This window comes from Tachypleus tridentatus, chromosome 3 (assembly GCF_004210375.1).
Source record: "Tachypleus tridentatus isolate NWPU-2018 chromosome 3, ASM421037v1, whole genome shotgun sequence".
NCBI lineage: Eukaryota > Metazoa > Arthropoda > Merostomata > Xiphosura > Limulidae > Tachypleus > Tachypleus tridentatus.
The window spans coordinates 95789176-95814893 of record NC_134827.1 but is presented as its reverse complement, the minus strand read 5'-3'; the positions used below and the strand labels follow the sequence as shown (position 1 = coordinate 95814893).

Sequence of the window (25718 nt, the reverse complement as noted above, 5' to 3'; positions counted from 1 at the left end):
GGAAGGAAGAGGAGTTCTATGAAGAGGTTATTATATTTTCAGGTAAGGAAAATGTTAACTTCAGAAATGATGCTTCAGGTAAGGGAAATGTTAACTTCAGAAATGATGCTTCTCCAAAGAACTGAGAACTGGAATCCCAAATTGATAATGTGTTGGAAGGACTTCTGTAGATAGATAAAGAGATAAACAGTGGTAGAGCAAAATTTATTCTGAAAAGAATTTCCTGCATGATGCTAAAATGTTGCATAGTTGGACAAAATGTAAAAATTGTACAACCAAACTGCATATATCAGAGAATCAGCAGAGTATGTGTTTGTGCAGTGTGGGTAGGCCAATAAGTCAAGTTGTACAGCTCATGAGAAATACTTATATGACAGATGTAAAAGAGCATCATCCCAGAAGAAATTGAAACTCAATGAACTGGCACAAAGCAACTGGGCTATCTGCCCCAAACATCTGGTAAAAAGTAAAACAAAACAAATTTTAATTTTTGAATTAAAAAAAAATCATTATATCCAATTTTTAAACCTTGTCTACAGTGGTAAGAGAAAAACTACAGTAATGCAAGTTGTAAAGGACTTTCTGTAGCATAATTGTAATTATCATAACTCGCCAGGAAGACTAACATGTAAGTTCAAAAAAACCGTTAGTCACCTGAAATTGGCCTTTTCAGTTCTGTTTTCGAGTTATTTGACACTATGGCCATTGTCAGAAAGTAAAGCAATAAAAGTTATAAAAGACTAACAGCAGTGTTAGTCACCTGAAGTTGGCCTTTACAGTCCTGGTTTCATGTTATTTGATGTTACAGCCATTTTCTAATTTCAAATCAAACAAGATGTGCTTTCATTCTTAAAAGAGAAACACATTAAAAAGGTATAATGTATAAATTAAAAAACTTAAATGGCATTAAAAATATTAATGGCCTTTAAAAAACTAAACTCATTTCCAAGGTGGACAATATCACCATCACCAATAACACTGTCTAACATCACTGTCAAACATTGGGACAGAACATGTTTAAAATGGTGCTGTCATTGAGAGTCATAACAATGGAAAGAAAGTAAAATGTGGCTTATTGTGACCTGAATGTTACACAGACTACACATTGGTGCATCAGTCACAGATAAAAGAAAACAATGAGTAAAAAAACTCTGACCAATGCATAGTCCAGTTAAAACAACTTCCTCTTTCTGATCCTTATGGAAGCAAAACGGCCAAAGTCCAATATAGGGTTTTATTTGGAAAAGCTTGTTTTCATGTTGCTCACTCCAAGTCAACTGCCTGCTAGAACAGAGCTGAGCCTTAAATAGAAGGTCATAGCTCATGTATGGAACAGGCACAGCAGTGATAGTGCCAGAGCAGATAGATTTAGCTGCAGTATCAGCAAGCTAATTCCCACAAATACCAACGTGTCCCAGTATCCAGAAAAACTGGATAGAAGTAAATGTTAAAGAGAAATGGGCCAGTCAGTTTTGAATTTCTGTAAGAACAGGGTGTGAACTAATGTGAAGCAATTCCAGGGCGAGAAGAGAACAAAGCGAGTCGGTACAAATAGCGGTTTGAGTACTGCTTAGCTTCTATGTGATCCAGGGCAAGTTCAGCAGTGAACACAGAAGCTGTAGAGGGGATTCTGTGCAGAACCACCAAACCATGGCAGAGCCCACACAGTCACCTGATTTGAACCACCTGTATAAATAGGAATGGAAAGATGGTTCGAAAGATGTTCAGCAAATAGCAGACAGTATTTCCAATCAGGAGTGTCTACTTTTCTCACATGACTTAAAGATAGGTCACATTTGGGGACAGGTAAAAAGCTATGGTGGGATGGGCAGACCAGTAGATACAGCAATATTATCCAAGGACAGACCCAATTCATCCAACTGCATCTAGATTTGAAGGCCAAAAGGAGCAATGGCAGACTGTCTGTTCTGAAAATGTATAGTGCACCAAAAAAAGGAAAACACAACCCCAGGTGGGATGCTTTGGTAAGGAATGAAGTTTCAAAGCATATAGTAAAGACAGTTGCAAACAGCAGAAGTGCAAAGAAAGTTCACTAGACTCTATGTATAAGTTCTGAACTGGAGAAGTGTGGAAAGCCCCAGTGCAGAGCCATAGACCAGTCATACATAGTTGAGTTTTGATCGAATAAGAGCACGATATATCTTTAGCATAAAACATCGATCCTCTCCCCAAGTGGTGGAAGAGAGGAAACGGAGGATGTTCAGTGCTCTTGTACATTTGATCTGTAGCTGCTTGATGTGTGATATAAAGGTCAGCTCACAGTCAAAAATAAATCCCAAGGACTTTGTCTCAGGGACCACAGGCAACACAACTTCACTGATACAGAGTTCAAAATCAGGGTAAATACCCAGTTGATGGCAAAAGTGCATTCAAAGAGTTTTAGAGAGAGAGAAGTTAAAACCGTTTGCGGTGTTTCACTTCAGTAAACAATTGAGGGCAGTTTCTAGCTGCCTCTCAATATACCTCATGTTCTATGACTGACATGAGATGTGAAAGTCGTCAACATATAGCCTGTTTGCAACAGTAAGAGGGAGTTGTTCAGTGATGGCATTAATCTTTATACTAAAAAAGTGTGACACTCAAAACACAGCCTTGAGGGACTCCAAGTTCCTGTAGAAAAGAACAAGAAAGTGTCAAACCCACACGAATTTGGAATCTCCTGTCCGTTAAAAATCTAATAAAAATGGGCAAATGGCCACATAACCCTTATATATGGAGGTCTTGCAAAATGCCATACCTCCATGTTGTATCATAAGCCTTCTCAATGTCAAAGAATATTGATACAAGATGTTATCATTCTCGTTTGAGAAAGACTTCTCCGACTGACCTTTCCAGTCCAATCAGGTGGTCCAGGGAGAATCACTGTCATCAGACCCATGCTGGGTGGGCAAAAGAAGGTTGTGTGATTCAAGAAACCAAACAAAAAGCATTAACCATCCTCACTGAGGTCTTACAGAGACAACTCATCAAAGCAATTGGATAATAGTTTGAAGGAACCTTGGGATCCTTCCCAGGCTTAGAGGAAGGTAGGAAAATAGCCTGGCTCCAGGCATCAGGAAAAACATTCTCCTGCCAAATCCAGTTAAAAAACAATCAGAAGAATAGCATGAGAAGCAGGAGATAGATGAAACAGCATCTCATACTGTATATCATCAGGTACGAGCAATGTACTGCCAGACCAATGAAGGGCCAGTTTGAATTCCACCAGTGTAAAGGGATGATTATAGTCATAGAGACAATCAGCTCAAAAAGAAAGAGGTGATTGCTCTGCCTGAGTATTGATGGCTAAGAAGGTGGAGGAAGAAGCAGGAGGGCTATATACCTAGCAAAAGATTTCACCTGGAGTATTGGTGATGCTCCAGGTATCAGTTACTTCCTGGCCATCAGAGAGTAAGATCGAGAGGAGGACAGAATTATACTGCCCACTGACCTTTAAAATCTTGTCCCCTTTGACTTGGGAACTGGCAGCAGAAGATATGCTGGTTATGAACTTGATTCAGGATTCCTCCTGGCTTTGACGTCTTACCCACTGATCATGTGCACAGGCCTGCTGGAAACAATGCAGTGCGAGAGTGTGGGATACCTATGAAAAGGATCCCAGGCCCATTTTTTGAGCCTTACATGCCTTGTGGCAAGCAGGATTTTACCATGGATGAGGATATCGTGGAAACCAATTTGAGGGTTTAGGAATACATTAAGCAGCTGCCTGCATAATACAATCAGTTACTGCTGCCATGCAGTCATTTACTGATGGCAAGATCAAGTTCTGCGATAGCAGTGAAAGAGATCCAGTTTACTTGATCCAGCTTCTACCATGGCACGGGGGTCAGGTAGTATCGACCATGGCCAATCTCTCTGAAAATTAAAGGAAAATAATCACTGCCTCATGGATTATTGTTAACCCCCCATAAAAAGTGAGAGAATAGTGAAGGGGAGCAAACTGAGAGATCAATAACAGTAAAGGACTGACTAGGTGCATGAAAATAAGTAGAAGAACCAGTACTGAAAAGAGAAATGTTGTGATCAGAGAGCAACCCCTCCTATCAATATCAGCACTTCTCCAGAAGGAATGATGTCCATTAAAGTCCCCCAGAATTAAAAAGGGAGATAGCAACTGTTCAATGAGAGCATCAAGGCCTGATTGATCATAGGTCTCTCTAGGCAATAGGTAGAGAGAACAAACAGTGATGGTACGACCCAAGGAAACAGAGATGACTACAGCCTCCAAATGTGTGTTGAGTGGCAAAAACGGGGTAGGCACATGCTGATCAACCAACAGTGCCATCCTTCCATGCACTCATCCATCACACAGCCTGTCCTTTCTGTACAAAGAAAACCACCAAAAGGTGACTGTATCAGCAGGTTTCAAAAATGTTTCCTGTAAGGAAAGACATACAGGATGGTAGGAAGTAATCAGTGTTTTGTTGTCATCCAGATTATAATGTTAACCTCTAGATTGACCCTAGCCCAAATGGACCAGCCAGCTGACCCAAGGGGCCACCCCAAGGCTGCCTATCTACAAGAATTCAAGGCCACAGTGGTGCGTTAGGGTTAGACCCCTTGACAACCAGGATCCTCTCCTCCCCTTCATGGATCACCACACACAACAAACACATGGTTGGATGTCTAGATCCCACAGGAGGTAAACTGAAAGAACAGAACAGGTCCTCTCACCACATACAGGAATGCACACTGAAGGGTCAATTCTTAAAGATGAAGTGTCAGGGAATAAAATTAAACTGTCCCTATGATTAAGAAAGCAAAAGATGCCCAAACCAAAAATATCAAAAACATCTGCAAGCAATTAAAAGAAAATAATCTCTAGAGAAAGATGGTACAGAGAACAGGTGGCCAAATGTTCAAAAGAAAAATTTCTACAAGTTTTGAGAACTAAACAGAGGTTTCAATCTGAAAGACAACTGAGGAAGAAGGCTTAGAAGACATTCATAAGAACAGGAGAAAAAAAAAAATGAGAATAGCTGAAGAAATGAAACGACTTTGAAAAACCACTCTGCTATCAGTGGTCATATAAATGGATAACTCATGAACAAAATACCAAGGTAAAAAAAGGGAGTGGGATGAGGTAGAGTAGATCAACATGGAGGGCAGGGATTGATAAACAAACTTTTTGTTCCTTTGTTTGAAGTTAAGCTCCACAAAGGGTTACCTGTGCTGATGAATGGACCAACAACAGTAAACCATCCATTCACTTTGATAACGTTCACTACTGTATTGTTAATGGCACTAAGTAAATGGATTACTCTCTGAGACTGGATGAAGGTATGGCATATCAAGGTGAAAGATGGATGTTAGAGGATTATGTTTAATGGACCTCCAATATGGAAGAGGAAGATACTCTTGTTATACCAAGAGGCAAAGGAGGAGGAAACCACTACTGAAGTAACCGAAGAGGGGCAGAGAAAAACAGTATTATGATTAACAAACAAGAAACAGCACCCTAGGTAGAAGTCAAAAAGAAGGATAGGCATAAATTGGACCAATCCTGACTCAAAGCATCTGTAGCCATAGCTATTAAATCCTGTACTGGTGACAAGAAAAATGGAAGTTTCATACTGAAGAGAGTTAAAATGTGACAATGAGAGGATTCCAGAAGTTGGAACAAATCCATTAATGTAGAGACTACTTCATGGGAAAGATCTAATCTAGGCAAGATAGTTAATCCAGCATTAAATTCAAAGTTCCCATGATGTGACAAATTGACAGCCAAATATAGAAGTCATGGATCTGAATGAGAAATCCTACAGCCAAAATATATTTCTTAAGAATGAGCATTTCCCTGACAGTTGATGTAAAGAATGATAGTAAAAGTTCTTTGAAAAGATCATAACAAAACACACAAACAGACAAAACAGAAAATGATAGCAAGCTCTTTGAGCAGTCAACGTATCAAGAACAATGATATGGAGAGAGATCACTCCTCTGGATACCAGACCTCAGAACACCACCCAACCCTGACAGAGAGGCTAGAAGACAGTGGGTCTTTGGACATACATCCCTCATTGGCCATAATACACTGATGAGGATACATGCAGACATGAAAGAAAGCATAAAGGGACTTAAAAGATGCCAGAATCTCAGAAAAGAGAGAGAACTTCTCAAGCAGAAACAGGAGCAGATGTAAGAGTTTTGGTAATCAAAAGTTATGTATTTCAGAGACATAAAGGAAAAAGATTGAGTTCTTCAGGAGTTGAAAAAGTGTTTGAATGAAGTTAAATACAAAGTTACACAATGGGCTAGCTGTGCTCTGTCCAACATGGGTATTGAAACCCAGTTTCTAATGGTGTGAGTCTGCAAACATACTACTGTGCCACTGGGAAGACAAGTTGAAAAAGACTTCCAAGTGAATCACACACTCAGTGGATCAAGATGTACTTAAATAATTTGGCCAGTCAATCATTGAAATAATTCCAAAGAAGATTTGAAGTCACAACTGATAATGACTCTTTAGACAGGACAAGAAGGAGCCATTTTTTCCTATAATATTGGATATATAGGCCCAATAAATGCACCCTCTATGCCAATGCCCTCAGATACTCACTGAAAACCTATGTGGCTATAGCTAACCTGAAAAATATTACCATTGTGGATGAATTGAATAAACCAAGAATAACAGTTGGACAAACTGGAATGTATAAAAATGCATCTGAAACATTGTCCTTTGTTATCCACAGCCAAGGAGAGAACGTCCACCTCAGATTGAGAAAATTGTCATTTTGAACCAAGAGATAACAATTGGTTCAAACACAATATATTTATCATAAGTAACCAGTCTTTTTCTCTAAGAAATCGAGGATGAGAAACTTCATGGAATTCTGTGTAACCAAAGTAAGAAGAGATGATTGCTGACAAACTAACTCATCTCAATTCAAGTTTATGACAATTAGAAAGTCCCCTAAAACCTTGATCTCAAACGAAGAGTGCCACATGGATGTCCTAAAGATAAAACTGATAGAGACATTCTCCAACAAGTAAGGAATCCTGACCAAGCAAATCCTATAAACAAAGAAACCAAGTTAACTTTGGCATTGCAGAAGATGAAACAAAGGTGGAAGACACATTCGTGAAAAGTTTCATGCCCAAAGTTTCATATTTTTGTAAATTTAAATACATCTTAGTTACTAAGCTTAATAAATTATAGTATGATTCTATGGTATCAGTGTAGATTTTGTAATTTTACTTTATTTAACTGTATATAAAAAACCTAAAAATATTCTGTTTGATATCCTCTAATGTAAAATTTTTAAAGGCTTAGCAACCAAGTACAAAAGTCACAGCAAGAAAAGATAATTTTTGCTTTACTTCTTGATTTATTGTTCTATATTTTAAGAAAAATAAGTTTAATAATTTATTTCTAAATAGCAATAACCTATATATATATATAATGTATAATTATTGGCATGTGACTGTATACTGTAAAATACTAGTCCACCAAAACACAGCCAAGGCAGAGAAATCTAAAGGTCAGTCTTGTATTACTGAATATGTAATGAGTGGAAGGTCAATATAATAAAAAGTTATAAATATATGTGTAAAAATATAGGATTATAAGACTTAAGCTACTTAGACTAAACATTTATATTTTTGTGTTATAATATGTAATCATTCTAGCACAAAAAAAGCATAATTTATATTTCCTATTTTTTTTATGATGGTTAGGAGGTTGGTAAAGTGACATACCCCCACATAGTTAGAATATAAAATATAATGTCTTACTGAAAACAAACATTTGAAAGGTATTTAGGAGGTTTTAGAGAATACACAAGTAATATTTGAGATTTTTGGGATGAAGAATAACTTTTTAAATCATAACATGAAATAACTTTGAACTCAGACTAGTAATGAAACAGATTCTTTAGTAAAACTATTATATTAATAAATCTGATTTTTTGTATACAAAATACTCGTAATCTTTACTAAAAGTCTACCAAATATTGTGAAAATACACTTACTTTATCAAAAGTTATCGTGCAATTATTTAATGTGTGCAAATGTGTAGACAAACTTGTGTATATTATACTGAGACCATAGCATAAGTGTTAATCTAACTAAAGTACAAATCAAGACATATATAGATAAATAACTCAAATAGGTTTTTAACTGATAGATAAAGTAAAACTATAATGCAAGAATCATCTTTAGTTTTAAAAAAATGTGATGCTCAGCTTTTAATAATACACAGTGTGTAATCAAGGATAATCCTGCACATGGAGGGCTGCTTGCCTTGCTATGAGTGCAACACAGACTAGCACAGTACATATTAATAAGTGTAGAATAATAATTTCATTGCAAGATTTGGCATGAGCTCAAAACCCTTTCTGACAGTAGCACAAAGGTTAACACTTTCCCTTTCATCAACTTCCTCACAATGAAAGTTTCTCTTCTCTGAGTACTGGTATGAACCTTACCTCAACTGCTTGAGCCCTTATATTCCATTATGTTACCCATGGCTGTTTAAATCTTGCAAATCTTGCCACCTACATCATTTACCTCTTCACCAGCTCCCCATCATTAATTCTTATTCACTTTTTGAAACAGTCCAAATGAACAGACTCAAGACTAGCCACACCATGGGGCAGAAGAACATGACAGTGGAAGGAAGTATTTTTGGAAATACATTTTTGGTACAGGTAAATGTTAACTTCTGAAACAAGATTACCTCCATATTTACAGGCAAGGAGAGGAGAACAAGTGAGCATAGGATCCAAACAGAAAGCATCTGTGTAAAAACAAACATGTCCAAAAATGAGATACAGTATTATCACATTAGTGAGCTCCAAACTACTTCAGGAACAGGTACACTTTTCCACTAGACCACATGAAATCCAGTTCTTAAGTGGTAAAGGCTGACAAGCCACACAGGCAAAATCCTAAAATCTTTAGGAGAACATGACTTACTCTAAGCCCAAACCAAGCAGATGAGGTCCCAGGTCTTGTCACTGAAATTAGAGGGCTGTGGACCCAAAACAAGACCCAAGAGGTAATGACTAAGGCACGAGAACTACATTATTTTCATCTTGTTTAGTAATGTGATATTATTAGAAAAAGTTATAGCCTAAAAGTTACAGAATGTTGTATGTTGAGACACTGAAATTATAAAGAGAAGGTAAGCACAACACCAAAGTGGATAAACTCTCATTCCAATCTGAAGGAGCATGAAGTGTTATAAGCAAAAGATGGAATTACAGGGTCTGTTTACACCTGACTTAACCTGAAAAACAGGTATTATTTACTCTGGGATTACAAATCAAAATCTTAACTCACCAGCCTAACAGCCAAAGCAACACCTCCTGTCCCCCAGAATTACAAGGAAAAAGTGAAACAAATGAAGTTTATCCAATAGCATAGAAAGTAATGCTCTAATTGAGAAACTATGGGTTGAAGATCCTCTTCTACAATAATCTATACATAAAGAATGACTAAAATGAGGGCCACACACAGTACAACTGCATAGTGAAAACTCACCTCTAAACTGGAACTATGAGGAAGCACCCAAATAGGCTGGTCCTGCTCCTGCCATACATTTGGCAAAGCCATACAGAATTATCGGTAGGAGAGCATCAAGTTCTGACCTTTTCTTTATGACTGGAAAAACAGTACAGTAGCAACTAGGAACTAGGAATGGTAAAGACATCCATGCTCTACTAGAAGCAGGTGGGGGATACTCAAACAATAGAAAATTTATTTTTGATAGGTACTTACCTCCCTTACAAGATTAGCTATTATTAACCAGTGCTGCCCTCTATATGGAAGCTTCATGAATGCCACAAGCTTTCTGCTCCTCCCTAAACGATTCCAATACGTTTCTCATGTAAATTTCCATGCATCATTTCTCCACCAATGGGAGCGTAACATACATGATTAATGCAACTCTCTTTATATGCCTTTATTAAACTATTACTTTGGCAGAAGATACAAACACCAGAGTAAGTGGGGAAGAAGGGTTGGATGTGTGAGAGGAGAAAATTACCTATCAGAAATACATTTTCAGTATAGGAAAATTATAACTTCCAATGTGGTACTACTTACCTATTCTCACAAGAATAACTAGAATCCCACTTTGAACAGGAGGCTAGACCACTGAAAGAAATTGACAAAGATAACCCTCAAGAGCATGTAAAGGATATGCCTGGAAATGAGACAGCCAGATTCAAAGATCTGACTTCTGAAACATGTGGAAGAGAACTGTAGCAGGATATTGATCCCAACTAAGAAATGTATGTGGAATTCAATCCTATATAGTATAAAAGTGGGAAATTAAAGAAAGTGCCTCTTGGTGTACAGTGGCTAGGGTGCAACAGACTGTACTTGGTTAGTCAGCTACATCTAAAACCCATGTCACTGATAACTGACATCCACACAGTGGTAGCATAACCTCAACTTCAAGAGACTAGAGGGAAGTTAGATTGATTGATTGATTGATTTAGTGTTTTATGGCACAAAGCAGCTAAGCTATCTGTGCCAAACATCCAGAAAAAAGGTAAAAATAAATTAAATGTAGGAAAATACATAAAAGGAAATGAAGGTAAAACAAAACATCATTGAAAAACAGAAAAAGCATGAAATCAATGTTTACATCTAGTTTACAATGTTAAGAGAGAAAGTAGAGTAAGAGAAGTTGTAAAGGACTTTCTCTAGCAAAATGGTAATGATCATAACCCACCAGGAAGACTAACAGGTAAGTACAAAAACCACCGTCAGTCACCTGAAGTTGATCTTTCCAGTCCTGGTTCCGGGTTATGTGTCATTATGGCCAGTACTAAAAGGTAAAGTAATAAAAGTGTTAAATAGCATGCAGCAAAAGTGTAATAACAACTAGCCAGGACGACTAACGGGTAGTTCAAACAGCAGCGTTAGTCACCTGAAGTTGGCCTTTCCAGCCCTGGTATCGAGTTATTTAATGTTCTGGCCATTTTACAATATCAAATTCAACTAGAGAGATTGAGACTGAAAAGGGAACCACAATTAAAAAGGTGTAATGAATAAATATCAAACACTTAGATGAGGTTAAAAAGATTAATGGCCATTAAAAAACTAAAAATGTTATCAAGGTGGACAGTGTCACCATCACCAATAACACTGTCCAATGTTACAGACAAACCCTGGGACAGAACATGTTTAAAATAGTGCCGTCGTTGAAAGTTGTAACGATGGCAGTAAAGTAAAATGTGGCTTACAGTGATTTGAGTGTTACACAAACTACACATTGGTGCATCAGTTCCAGATAAAAGAAAATGATGAGTTAAAAAGCCATAACAAATGTGTAGTCTAGTTAGAACAACTTCCTCCTTCCGAACCTTACGGAAGCTAGACGGCCAAAGCCCAATATAGGGTTTTATTTGAAAAAGCTTGTTGTCATGTTGCTCACTCCAAGTGGACTGCCAGCTGGCACGGAGCTGAGCCTTGAATACAGGACCATAATCCATGTACGGAATACGCACAGTGGTGATAGTGCCAGAGCAGATAGATTTAGCTGCCATGTCTGCAAGCGCATTCCCACAAATACCAATGTGGCCTGGTATCCAGAAAAACTACTAGAAGTAGATGTTAATGAGAAATGGGCCAGTCGGTTTTGAATATCAACGAGAACAGGGTGTGAGCCAACGTGAAGTGATTCCAAGGCCAGCAGAGAACTAAGGGAGTCATGATAAATAGTGCAGTCAGAATACTGCTCAGCTTCAATATGATCCAGGGCAAGAGATATGGCATACAGTTCAGCAGTGAACACAGAAGCTGTTGAGGGGATTCTGCGCACAACCACCGAACAGCAACAAACCATGGCAGAGCCCACAGAGTCACCTAATTTTTAAACATCTGTATAAATGGGAATAGAAAGGTTGTTCGAAAGGTGTTCAGTAAATAAAAGATGGTACTTCCAATCGGAAGATCTGCCTTTTACAAATGACTTAAAGAAAGGTCACATTTTGGGGCTGTAATAAGCCATGGGGGATGGGCTGACCAGTGGATTCTGCAATGTTTTCCAAGAACAGACCCAATTCATCCAATTGCGCCTGGATGCAAAGGCCAAAAGGAGAAATGGCAGATCGTCTGTTTTGAAAAAGTAAGGCATACTGAGGAAGGAAAACACATCCCCAAGTGGGATGCTTTGGTAAGGAGCGAAGTTTCAAAGAATACAGTAAAGAAAGTTGCAAACAGCGAAGGTGCAGAAAAGGTTTGTGAGATTCCACATATAAGCTCTGAACTGGGGAGGTGCGGAAAGCCCCAGTGCAGAGTCGAAAGTCCTTGGTGATGAATGGGGTCCAGCATCTTTAAGGCCGAGGGTCTGGCAGAGCCATAGAACATTGATCTATAGTCGAGTTTTGAACGAATAAGAGCACGATATATCTTTAACATAGAACATCGATCCACTCCCCAACTGCAAGTAGAGAGGACACAGAAGATGTTCAGTACTCTTGTGCATTTGACCCGTAGCTGCTTTAAGTGTAGTATAAAGGTCAGCTTACGGTCAAAGATAAGCCCCAAGAACTTGGTCTCAGGGACCATTGGCAGTGAAACTTTACCGATACGGAGTATCACAAAACATGCAATTGGTTTTAGAGAGAGAAAAATTAAAGCCGTTCGCCGTAGTAGACTTCAGTACACGATTGAAGACAGTTTGTAGTTGCTGCTCAATATATCTCATGTTCGACGACTGACACGAGATGTGAAAGTAGTCAACATACAGCCCGTTTGCAACAGTGAGAGGAAGTTGTTCAGTGATGGCATTTATCTTTATACTGAAAAGTGTTACACTCAAAACACAGCCCTGAGGGACCCCAAGTTCCTATACAAAAGAACGGGATAGTGTCGAACCCACACGAACTTGGAATCTCCTGTCCATTAAAAATTTTTAATAAACATGGGTAAATGGCCGTGTAACCCATATATCTGGAGGTCTCGCAAATCGTCGTACCTCCATATTGTGTCATAAGCCTTCTCAATGTCAAAGAATATTGAAACCAGATTTTGGCATTTGAGAAAGGCTTCTCTGATTGATGTTTCAAGTCGAATTAAATGGTCCGTGGTGGAGTGCTGTCATCAGAACCCACATTGGGTGGGCAAGAGGAGGTTGTTTGATTCGAGGAACCAATCAAGATGAGCTTTAACCATCCTCTCTAAGGTCTTACAGAGACAGCTTGTCAAAGCAATTGGACAGTAGTTCGAAGGAATCTTGGGATCCTTCCCAGGTTTAGAGAAAGGTAAAATAATAGCCTGGCACCAGGCATCAGGAAAAACATTCTCTTGCCAGATCTGGTTAAAGTCAATTAGAAGGACATCAAGAGAAGCAGGAGATAGATGGTGCATCATGTCATAGTGTACATCATCAGGTCCAACAGATGTACTGCCAGACCGATGAAGGGCCATTTTCAGTTCCACCAGTGTAAAGGGACAATTATAGTCAAAGAGACAGTCAGTTCGAAAGGAAAGAGGTGAACGAGCTGCCCGAGTCTTGATGGCCAAGAAGGTGGAGGAACAAGCAGAAGTGCTAGATACCCGGCAAAAGCTTTCACCTCGAGTATCAGCAACGCTCCGGACATCAGCTACCTCTTAGCCCTCAGAGAGTAAGATGGAGAGGGGGACAGAATTGTAGTGCCCACTGACCTTTCGAATCCTGTCCCATATGACCTTGGAACTGGTGGTAGAAGATATGCTAGTTGTGAACTTAATCCAAGATTCCTCCTGGCTTTGACGTCTTACCCACATAGCATGTGCATGGGCCCGTTGGAAAGTGATGGAGTTCAAAAAGTGTGAGATATCTACAGAAAGTATCCCAAGCCCGTTTTTGAGCCTTCCGTGCCAAGTGGCAAGCAGGATTCCACCACAGACGAGGATATCTTGGAAAACGTGTCGAGGTTTTAGGAATACACTGAGCAGCTGCTTGTATAATACAGTCAGTTACCACTGCCACACAGTCTTCTATTGATGGCTGATTCACGATGGCAGGATCAAGTTCTGCGAGAGCAGTGAAAGTGGGCCAGTCTGCCTGATCCAGCTTCCACCGGAGCACGCAGGTAGGGTGGCATTGACCACAGTCAGTCTCTCTCAAAAGTATAGGAAAATGATCACTGCCTAGTGGATTACTGTCAACCCTCCATGAAAAATGGGAAAATAATGAAGGGGAGCAAACTGAGAGATCAATAGCGGTAAAGGACTGACTAGGTGCATGAAAATAAGTGGAAGAACCAGTATTGAAAAGAGAAAGATTGTCATGAGAGAGCATACGCTCTACAGAATGACCCCTCCTATCAATAACAGCACATCCCCAGAGGGGATGATGTCCATTAAAGTCCCCCAGGATTAGAAATGGAGACAGCAACTGTTCAACGAGAGCATCAAGATCTGATTGATCATATGTCTCTCCAGGGAGAGGAACAAACAGTGATGGTATGACCCAAGGAAACATGGATGGCTATGGCCTTCAAGGGTGTGTTGAGTGACAAAGACATGATGGGCACATGCTGAACAACCAATAGTGCCACTCCTTCAAGTACTCATCCATCACACACCCTGTCATTTCTGTACAGAGAAATCTGCCGAATGGTGACTGTATCAGCAGGTTTTAGAAATGTTTCTTGCAAGGAAAGACATACAGGATGGTAGGAAGCAATCAGTGTTTTGATATCATCCAGACTAGAACGGTAACCTCGACAGTTCCATTGTATCAAGGTGGCCATTTTTAATGATGGGTAGATGAAGTGGCTGGAGAACCCTTCTGTTTATGACCACGTCTTTTTTCCTTACTGTCCTTATTCGGAGGAGGTCTATCGACCTCCATGGATCCTGCCCTGGGTCAATTGGGCCGGTCTTTGTTGTTGGAAGGGGATTCCAGTGACTGAGGATGCAAACGAATGATTGTTTTGCATCATGGGGTTGGAGAAAAAGATGTATCAGAAGAAATGCCTGTATTTGAAAACGAAGGATGTGGATCTTGAGATTTGTTGGACTGTATGGGAGGAACAGAGATGGGTGTAGAAGTCGATTCATCAACCTTTTTAACAATGGAGGTCAAAAGGCTTTTCATCTGTTTTGAAAATGATTCTCTTGGAGGTACAGAGAGATCTGTCTGCACTCCCACTGTAGTTGTGGAACAAAGTGCAGCAGCATATGTCCGAGATGGAGTGCCGGACAGCAATTTCCGAGCCTCCGGATAACTTATGTTATGGGTCATTTTCAAATGCTGCACTGCTTTTTCCTCCAACCATTTTGGGCAAGAACGAAAGTAGGAAGGGTGGGACCCATTGCAGTTGACACAATGTGGGTCTGTGTGACACTCATAGGCATCATGGTCCTTGCCACCACAACGAGCACATCAGGGAACCACGACAGGATGTCTTTGAGTGGCCGAACCTCTGACATTGGAAACATCGAAGAGGGTTTGGAATGCACGGCTGAACCCTGCAAATTAGATAACCTGTCTTGGTAGTGGCAGGTGCACGTGTGGTGAAGTAAATGTCAAAATGAGGATATTTGTCAGCAGTGTAACTCCGTCTTTGCGAGTGAAGATGCGCCTCACTGCAGAAACTCCTTGAGTGATTCTTCAAATCCCTCTCAACAATAACTCCTCATGATGAATTCAAAGTAGCATGAGGGGTAACCTCAATAGGTACATCCCCAATTGCCTTTGAAAACAAGAGGAGTTCACTGTGTTGGGATGTGGATGTTTCAACCAATATGTCTTCAGATCGAAGCTTCTTTACTGACTTTGGAGAGCCAGCAAGTCCCTCTAGTCCCTTCTGAATAAAAAAGGGGAGTCATTTGCTCGAAAGGTTTTTCTGAAAGAGAATGTAATATAAGAAAATGGGGTACAGGTGTTACAGATGTTGAAGATTGCTGCTCAGAGTCTTCAAGACGTGGTTGTTTACCGACTGACTGTGTTTTTTACTATTTTATATTAATTTCTTGTTGGAGGATCCATAGGAAAAAAGGAAAATTTCGATACCCACTGATCCCACCCACCATGGAGCCCTACGAAGGGACGCACTACAATGTCATGCAAGGACATTGCAACAACGCCGGGGTTTCATGAGCACTATACCCAAACACCAGCATCAGACACAATGTCCACTACACCCATTGAGAACTTCCAACACTGGTACTTGGTTGACTCTAGCCCAAGTGGACCAGCCGCTTGACCCAAAGGCTGCCCATCTACAGGAATTCAAGGCCAAAGTGGTGTGTTAGGGTTGGACCCCTCAAGCACCAGGATCCTCTCCTCCCCTTCACGGATCGCCACGCACAGCAAACACATGGGTGGATGTTTAGATCACAGAGGAGGTAAACTGAAAGAACAGAACCTCTCTGGGAGGTCTCCTCACCATGTACAGGAATTCACATCGAGGAAGGGGGAAGTTAGAGCCACTCCAACTCCTGAGTATGACATATGTGATATCTTAGATCTTAATATCTGGGGACTTGACATCCCACATGTCTACATAACAAAAATCAATTCCTACAACAGCAAAACTGACCAGCATCATAGAAAAAACAATAACATCCTCAGCATAACATACAACAAGAGATAGCAAAAAGAACAAAACTGGAACAATCCTCCTTCACCCCACTGTGACCCACAACACAGAGTTTGGCAGAACATCACCACCTGAGACAGTGTACTAGGTGACCATAAAACCCTATATTGAAAAACAGACCATAATGATTTTTTTTCAATACATGGCAGGCATGGACAGCCATCTCCTGCTATATCTATGCAGTCCATGGGTAATATGATTTAGAACAGGCAAATTTATGAAGCAAGTACATCATGAAATTATTCCTTTATGAAGCAAATACATCATGAGATTATCCTCCAAGTAATCTTGTGGAATACCTTATCTCAATGGTGAGGATTGTGAAACCATGGAAGATAAAGTGCAAGTCAACATGATTGTACAGTGCAGATTTGTAACTGAAGAATACTTGGTCAGGCACAACTCACCACAGAGTAGGATCCACATAAATAAGAAATGAACCCAGGGTCCCTGGAAGAAGCAAAGAAGAGCAGAATCTCCTTTGTGTTCCAATAGAACATGTAGCCCAGTGTCAAAAGAGAAGAGTGGAGAAGGAGCCATATCCACTCTAGATTCCATGGGATATGGAATACCTGCAAAAATTGATTATTGGAGAAAGAAAACTACTCTGAGATTTCTAAGAACCAATGAAGAAAGTTGAACACCCCCATTCAAAGCACCTCTTATCCAAAAGATCCCAGCAACAAACCAATCAAGTGTCAACAGAGAGAGAAGAAACTCATAACCTAACCACAGTAATAATAAAAAAATGACCAAGATTCTCTGAAAATTGAGCAAGATAAGTGTGAAAAGCCTCAGGCAACAGTTTCAAAGAATGTAAAAATGCAAACTGTTGTAAGGAGCAATTGAATCAAGGAAAACTGGGTTAGGTAGAGAAAAACAGAAGCATCAGACCCAGAACCCTAAATAAGAAGAAGATAATCTAATTTTTACGAATCTAAATATGAATCCTTCAAGTAACGGAAAGCTAAAGCATGCAGTTCCAATAAATGGGAAAGATGGCAGTACCCTCTTTCAATTGCTTTGAAAATTTCAGAGCATGCACAGCAATGTCTGGCAAAGGTGGAAAGACTAGGTTATCAGCCTAATGACTTTCCCATAACAAAGAAGGAGAAATGCTCAATATATTACAAACTTAATGTACTAGTTGTAAAAATAGTGCAAGAGGTGGGATGTCCATCCAAGACTAATAATTACCTGTCTCAGCATAGGTATGAGCCAGAAAAAGAGAGTCCTAATTCTCATCAGTCAACCCTGATCTCATGCAAGCTCCACCCTTGAACTTACAGAAAAAACTTCAAACCTCATCTAACACTCAACCTCTCTGCATTATGAGGGATTAAAAATCCTCCAAGGAAATAGGGCCTTCTCCCAGTGGCCAGAAAACACTAGACCTCAGAATTCACAGATTAGGAGCACTAGGAGCTCCATGTCAGAGATGCGAGAATTTATACCCAAAACATCTGACGTTTTTTGTAGTGGGAAATTAAGGGGAAAAAACAATAAACTTGAAAACCAATAAGTCGGATAAAAAAATCAATCATCCAAAGCATCTATTCTGCATCAAGTTATTCTGCAAGTTACATGATTGTTTAATGAACATAGATAAGTCAGTTAGATGTAGGTAACATTAGCAAGGAATTTATACTTGTGAATTTAGGCCTACAAGCTGTGTCAAAGTAAACACTGACTATAGCAACATTATAGAAGTATGTCATTGTTATTTAAACTTTACATTTCCACCAAATAATTCAATAGTTCACCCAGAAACAGAAAACTTTGGCTAAAATTTCAACATAACAACCCTATCATAAAGCAAGATCAAAGCTTTACTAGAAATGCTAATGATACAGTTAAGAGAAGACTAATATAAAAGGTAAGACAGTAAATTAATGGATCAAAAAGAGACCAAAAAGTAAAACAAGTCAGAAAACTGGACAAAATATTGAAGAAATAAAACAAGAAAGTTACGGACATTACAACATAATAAAGAGGCATACAACTGGAATTTAACAAGATTAAAAGAAACACATAATACAGAAGAATTAAGGATAAAATTGAATCTGATTGAAGACTGATGAAGCTATTAGAAATGTAGAGAAGGATTACAATAACAAAACTGAAGTACAGAAAAGCTGTGATGACAAAAACTGAAGAAGTAAAATACAAAAAAAAAAGATTGTTGAGGTAGAAAAGTGCATCAATGAAATAATAAAATATCTAGAAAACAAACTGGTAAATGCAAAGAAAAGTCTGCCACACCTCTTTCTACATCTGTTCAAAAATTTCTTCCTGAAATACCAGCTGTTATAGAATATGTAATATGCAAGCTTAATTGTTTTGCACCTGTAGCCACAACTACTGAGCCATTTGTCAATATAAGACCTTCTTGGACTACCACGGTCATATCACTACCAAAACCACTTCCAGGATTTAGCATGTCAGTTCAACAACTCCTCTAGATATTATGACGTGCAAGTAACTGACATAAAGGGATAATGTGTATTTGGAACTGAATTAACATGGAGACATAGATGTAAGGTTAGCCTAGTTTCAAAATAGCATCACACACACACAGTGAACAGGAAACAAATTTCTGTGGACTAAATAATCATGACTATGCCAGGGTTGAACTTCCAGTGACAACAAGAAAGGCAGTCACTATATCACAGAGAAGTGAAATACTCATACCAGGACTTGTAGTGTCTAGGACTAACTATTTATTCTAAAAGTATTGAAAAGTCACTGTTGTGATAGCATTTGTTCTGGTGTATTTTGATTATTAAAATGATAAACATCTTCTCTTTGATGTTTATCTTCATTATCAGTTTGTTTCTGAAGCAAGTTTTTATTTTTTACACTATTAGGAATTGATAGAAACCACATACTTTGAACACTTTCAGAACATCAAGAATCTTCACCCAAATTTAAACAGTAATATAGTGGATTCAGAATTCATCAAAGAATGTAAAAGTATTAACTTACACTCTAACTTCCTACAGCTAAATGTCTCCAACAATAGGTTAAGACATAGCACACAGTATCATGCTCCTCAGTTTATATTTCTCAAAACTGAAATTAATAATAAAAAACCAATTGAAAACCAGATTACAACATGACATTGAAGTCTCTATGAGTAAACTTAAAACTGAAGTTACATTTGTTGATTTTATCTGTCTATTAGAGTACATTAAAGGCCAAAATAACAAATATCACTTTGTAAAGAGAATTGATTAACCTAAGAAATCAAAAAATTAAAAGACCAAATGAACTCGGAGATAGTTCTGTTCAAGATCCCTTTAATATTATACACTCAAAACAACTAATGAAATGTTTTTTTCAGTTAGTAGATACAAATTAACCTTTGTTCATTTCTTCTCTCTTTTTGACATATTTTCTAAGAACAACTTGAGAAAGAAAACATCTATGAAAACATAGCCACTGAAATTCCAGGTTTGGCATTGAATTTTTACTCATTATATCTTTAATCATTTTGTTTTGCTCATTTCATTTACATAAACACCTTACTCATTCAATTTGACTGATATTACAAAAAACATTAACTATTTTTAAATTTAATCTTAACATTTGTTAATTATTTCACCTAGAACAGGAAGTATCATTGATACAACTTTTGTTGAAGTTTAATAATAAAATTTAATAATAATACAAAGAAAAAGAATTGGACATACAGGATGTTACACATACTTATGTTTAAGTTTAAATAAAACATGTAACAGGGAATACAGGATCTTCATAAAAGTTTTTTTTTGTTTTCAACTACAACATTAATCCCAACTTGTCTGAGTTTGGCCATTATTTTTGTACGCCAAGAGTTTTCACACCAAAGTGGCTGATGCAATCAGCAAATGCAGAGGACAAGCATCTCAGTGATAAGAATTCAAACACACCATATTCAGATTGCAAACCATACACACTATTCACCAGGCCCCATAAAACAATAGTGGACCATAAATACTGTAAGGCCCATGCAAGCATTGGTATCTACTCACATAGACCACCTCCTGGAAATTTTTTCCATCTCTACTTTAGACTATCTCATCCAACAAACTGTAAACAATATATATATACAAAACTAGTCCTTATCAGACAAGTATTTATCAGGCTATTCCTTAAACTCCATTAAATTTATTGTTTCTACTGCCTTTGTAAGCACCCCATTTCATATGTCTACTACCCTGTTTCAGCTGAAGATAACTCATGCTGCCAAAATTTATATATGCAAACTAGTCATACATTTTCATTATTAAGTTAGAAAAAACATGATTCAATGACATTATCAATTCTCTTAATAATATTGTACATCTTAATCAGATTCCTTTTCAATCCTCTTTCTCAAGAGAAACAGTAATTTAACTTTGATTTCTTATCTTTGACATATTTTGACATATCTTAACTTTTGTAAAATGACAACCTTTCCATCCCAAGTACCATACTGGTACTCTCTTCCCAATAATTCAATGTCTTTCCTAAGGTGGGGAGCTCAAGACTGTGTCGCAAATGAGTAACGTTAATTACCACAAGGACACCTATAGTGAAATACCCCATCTTGACAATGGAAACTGGTATAGTCAGGACAGGTGAAATGAATGCTTTCCATTACCCATGACCTGATGTAGATTTTAGAAAATAAGCACTCTCTTGGAGACAAACTTAGCAGAAATTTGGTGTTGAAAAAGAATGATCAGGGCATTAAAAATGCCATGCCTAACTGGAGAACATACCCAACAAAACATCTGAGAGTGCAGAGACCAAACAATGTATATTATCTAGTTAAACCAGTTCAGAGGCCCCAGCACATAACACAATACAAGACATACTTAATGGGAATAAACCCAAAATAGCAGGTCCAATGTGCAGAAGCAAAAAGTATTGATAGTTGATATAAGAAATAACTGTGTAACATTAGAGTGAATTATGACCAATCAATCCATGACAAGGAGGAAGAAATGGAAACATACCTGGCAAAATATGAAAAGTCCATGTATGTTGATGTGTAGTAAACAATTATCCACAAACCACAAGCTCAATATTAAGTTGTTTTTCAGAAATACACCTCTAGCCTAACATGGAAATATCTATGCCCTCTATGTTATTGAAATGACTGAGCCACTAAAGCAAGTCCTTGATAAAAAAAAAAACTCACAAAAGAATACAATTGATCCTGGAAGTTTCCAATCATTCCATAAAGTCCATTTAAAGAGGCACATGTGTGCACAGCCAAAAGAAGCCAGGATCCCCTAAAGCAAAAGAACCTCACATGCAGACTGTAAATGAGAAAAAAACAAATAAATTTGGTGATTAAAACATCCCATTGCTCTTATGCAAAGTAGTGAAGGCTAAGTCTGATAAAAGATGAAGAACACACACAGTTGCCAAGTATTGAGTATTTATGAGAAAAGACAATGACTGTAACTGTCTGTTTAATTGTATATGGCAAGAATTTTACTGTAAGAAGAGAATACTTATATCCACCACACAGTTTACAGGTAAATGTGTATTATCTTGAGAACTGTACCAAGAACTGTCATAAAATCAACATTGTAGAGTGAAATGAATAATTGTTAACTCTGATATCAAATTATCTTTTTTATCTTGATAAAATTATTGATTATCTTTTAAATAGAACATGGTAAAATATCATGGCATGAACACTTTCACCCTTACCATCTGCAAATGGTTAAAACTATGCCAAGTGTCTGGAAAGTGTATTGTAAAATTACACATACTCAAAATTTTGAATGAAGTTATGTGTTTGTGTCTGTTTTCAATAAATATTACCTTATACTGAGCATAAATTAATATTATAAACGCCAGTTCAGAAACAAAAATGTTATTTTCCATGCCTTCTGTAAATTAACCTTTATTTTCCAGAGACACAACTGCAATATATTACTATAGCATCTTCTTAACAATGCTCAAAATAAAAAATGAAATACAGAAACAATCAAGTTTAAATACTTGCTAGTAATAGTCTGAACAGATATAGTTTGTTGTAATAACTGCTGTATATTTGATATTTTAAATATGAAAGAACTGTATTGGTGGTTTCCTGAATTTGCCTGAACTCATGGACCCACGGCCACAAATAACAAATAAAATATCCCAAAAAGAGATAATTTAGCCCAATAGTTGGACTAAGTATTAAAAAGTAATCCTACTATTAATACGACTCATAGACATACCGAATAATAGTCATATACTGATGATATTGTAATATTCTGTCATTTTCTGTTAGTGTTTCACAAATTACAATACAAACGGACTGTATTTCAGTGGCAGGCATGGGTATTAACCTTAAAATGACTTAATAAGGTCTAAATATTGTTCTCTGCTTTATTAGTAAGTGTTAATACCCCTACCAGTCGTCCTGGATACATTTTACTTCAAGTGGGTTTCTCCGAATACAGATGGACTTCTACGCCCAAGTTAGTTTTTAAAGTTTACACGAATACAGTCTCCCTAACACTCTAAGAAACTACCTATTGTTATTTTTTTAAGCCAAGGGAAACATATACTCACGACAATAGCAATTACAGAGAACACGCCAATTATAAGAATACTCCATAAACAGTATGAACACAATATCCACACGGAAAGCGCCATTATAATATTTGGTACTCATACGCCATCTATAAACAAATTTTATGTTATAAATAATTAGATATTAAAGTTAACATCTGAAGAAAACAGGCAAATTTTTCAACTGGTTCTGTAAATTACTTATATGACACCAAATATTTTACAAGTTTCAGTGTCATTCAATTAAAGTAATTTATTATAAAAAAAGGAAACATATCATTAACTTCAAATCCTTGATAAATCAAGCCAAGTGAGAGTTAGAACGATTTTTTTTGTATTCTGAAAACGGCTGAGTGGGTATAAGCACTTTAATTAAAATAAACTACAGAACAACGTTGCGATCCTCTTTGGTCATCTTCAGGTTAGTCGTCTTGAGAATGCGTTTTACTTCGTGGGTTCTCGTCATTTAAAATTTTATATTACCTAAATGAAAATTCTAAGTGGCGGTCCGGCAGCCAAGAGTGTTAATGCGTGACTCATACCTGAAGCGGGTTCGCATCCCCGTCGCGCCAAACGTGCTGCCCTTTCAGCGGTAGGGGCGTTATAATGTACGGTCAATTTGTTGGTAAAAGAGTAGCCCAAGAGTTGGCGGTGAGTAGTGATGACCATTCCCTCTAGTGCTATATTGCTAAATGAGGGACGACTAGCATAGATAGCCCTCGAGTAGCTTTGCGCGAAATTCAAAACAAACCAAACCATTGAGAAATGGATGGAGTTTCAAGTTCGGCTTCTATTTATATAAGGCTATCAGCAGAAATTTCAAACTGCATATTATCTTAAACTTCTCATGATCAATATCCTGAAGCTTAAGCAAGAGCAACTCGAATAACTTTGTGCTAAAGAATTTAATAACAGTATATTCCACAAACACGTTTAAAATGTTGCGATTGAAAAACAAAAACTATTAATTTGTACGTATTCTCCACCCAAGGTTGTATTAAAATGTATTAATAATAAACATGTGGGTTTTTCTCACAGCTGAGCCTACCGAGGGGAAGCAAACCCCTGATTTTAGCGTTGTAAATATGTAGACATACCGCTGTACTAGCGGCAGGCTTAATCATAAATAAATAAACTTAGTATTCTGAAAATTGTTTAATCTTGAAATCCAAGTTTAAGGGAGGTTTGATTTAACGTACACTTTGATCAACGTTTGTTATTAGGTTATGCTAGTTTCATCATCAGTAACACTGAAGACAAATTAACTAAAGAGAGATACGCTGGACCTATCTCATAGTGAAAAGTATCAAACACTTGTCGTCACTGAGAGATAAAACTATACACTAACTTCTCATCATATAGGTCTGGCTTATTTCTCCTTTAGTCAACTTGTGTTGTGGTTAGTGATGAGGAATGGAACTCTAAAAATATTATAATCTGATAACACACTTTGATCAAAGCATAAACTGAACTGAGTCTACTTGAACTTAGACTTCGAAATTTTCTGTATACTAATTTTATTTATTATAACTGTTATTGCATAATATAATGTGAAGAACTGAATAGTGGCCAATTCCATTTTTTCTTCACTTTACCTATCCAGTGTATAGGTTTTTCTCATAGTATCTCTAAAGCACATTCACACCAACAATAATATTTGTTATATTGTTTGTTTGTTTTAGAGTTAAGCACAAAGTTACACAATGGGCTGTGGTCTGCCCACCACGTGTATCGAAATCCGGTTTTTAGTGTGTAAGTCCGCAGATATACCACTGTGCCACTGGGGGGCTAAAATATATTAAACCTGAATAACAATAACAAAAACATACCTTAATAAACTATGCAAAATAAAACGAGAATTGTAACATTTTAGATAATTAAGTAACATTCATATAAGTTCTATCAGCAAAGATATTTGTTTAAGTACAGATTTTATTTCACTAACGTCATATCTAGAAAATAAATTAGCGTATCTGAACCAAGAGCTACTGAACCAACTTAATAATATTTAAAACACCTGACTTCCTTTATTTAAAGTGAAGCACAAATCTGCACCATGGGTTATCTGCGCTCGCTCACCACGGTTATCGAAACCTAACGTTTTAAGTCCGCTAACATATCACTGTGTTACTGGAGGAGACTACGTTTAGACTACTAGTGCTAGAATTCAGAAAGACTTTTTTCCCACAATCTCGGGGAGCTATAGAGAGGGGTAGGACAGATATTTGTTTTAAATTGAACCTTTATTTTCCTCTGAGTACATATATATATATATATACACCTTTTATTAAAAATCGAATATTGTTGTGGGGCCTTTAACCAACTAAATTAAAATTTGCTACGCAGTATATATGTATTTTCATCACCTTCAAGTGGGCGTATAGGTAAAGTACTTCCTCGTCCTTGAAAAGAAAGGTTTGTCATTCCGTCCTATATATCCTATACATATATATATATACTCGCCAATAATGCGCAATATCTACATACAACGCTCGTCATGATTTTGCAACGTATGAACTATATAACAAATATATTAAGGTTAGTTTGATTGTATTAACGTGCTAATTCAATAAAATGTTGCATCAAGCATTTTTAAGATTACGGTTA

The 25718-nt window shown here is 37.6% G+C and overlaps 1 protein-coding gene across 2 annotated transcripts in view; it reads right to left on the bottom strand.

Moving 5' to 3' along the window:
- Positions 1-23243, bottom strand: part of LOC143247515 (dolichyl-phosphate beta-glucosyltransferase-like) — a 54610-nt gene extending 31367 nt beyond the window's left edge. Inside the window, exon 1 of one of the 2 annotated variants that reach the window (XM_076495765.1) lies at positions 23112-23243. In XM_076495765.1, the coding sequence (XP_076351880.1) occupies positions 23112-23195 (84 nt within the window). In that variant the 5' untranslated portion in view covers positions 23196-23243. Of the gene's footprint in view, positions 1-21735; positions 21841-23111 lie in introns of those variants that run through there. The other variant, XM_076495766.1, reaches the window with a different exon arrangement.
- Positions 23244-25718: the final 2475 nt, after the last annotated feature.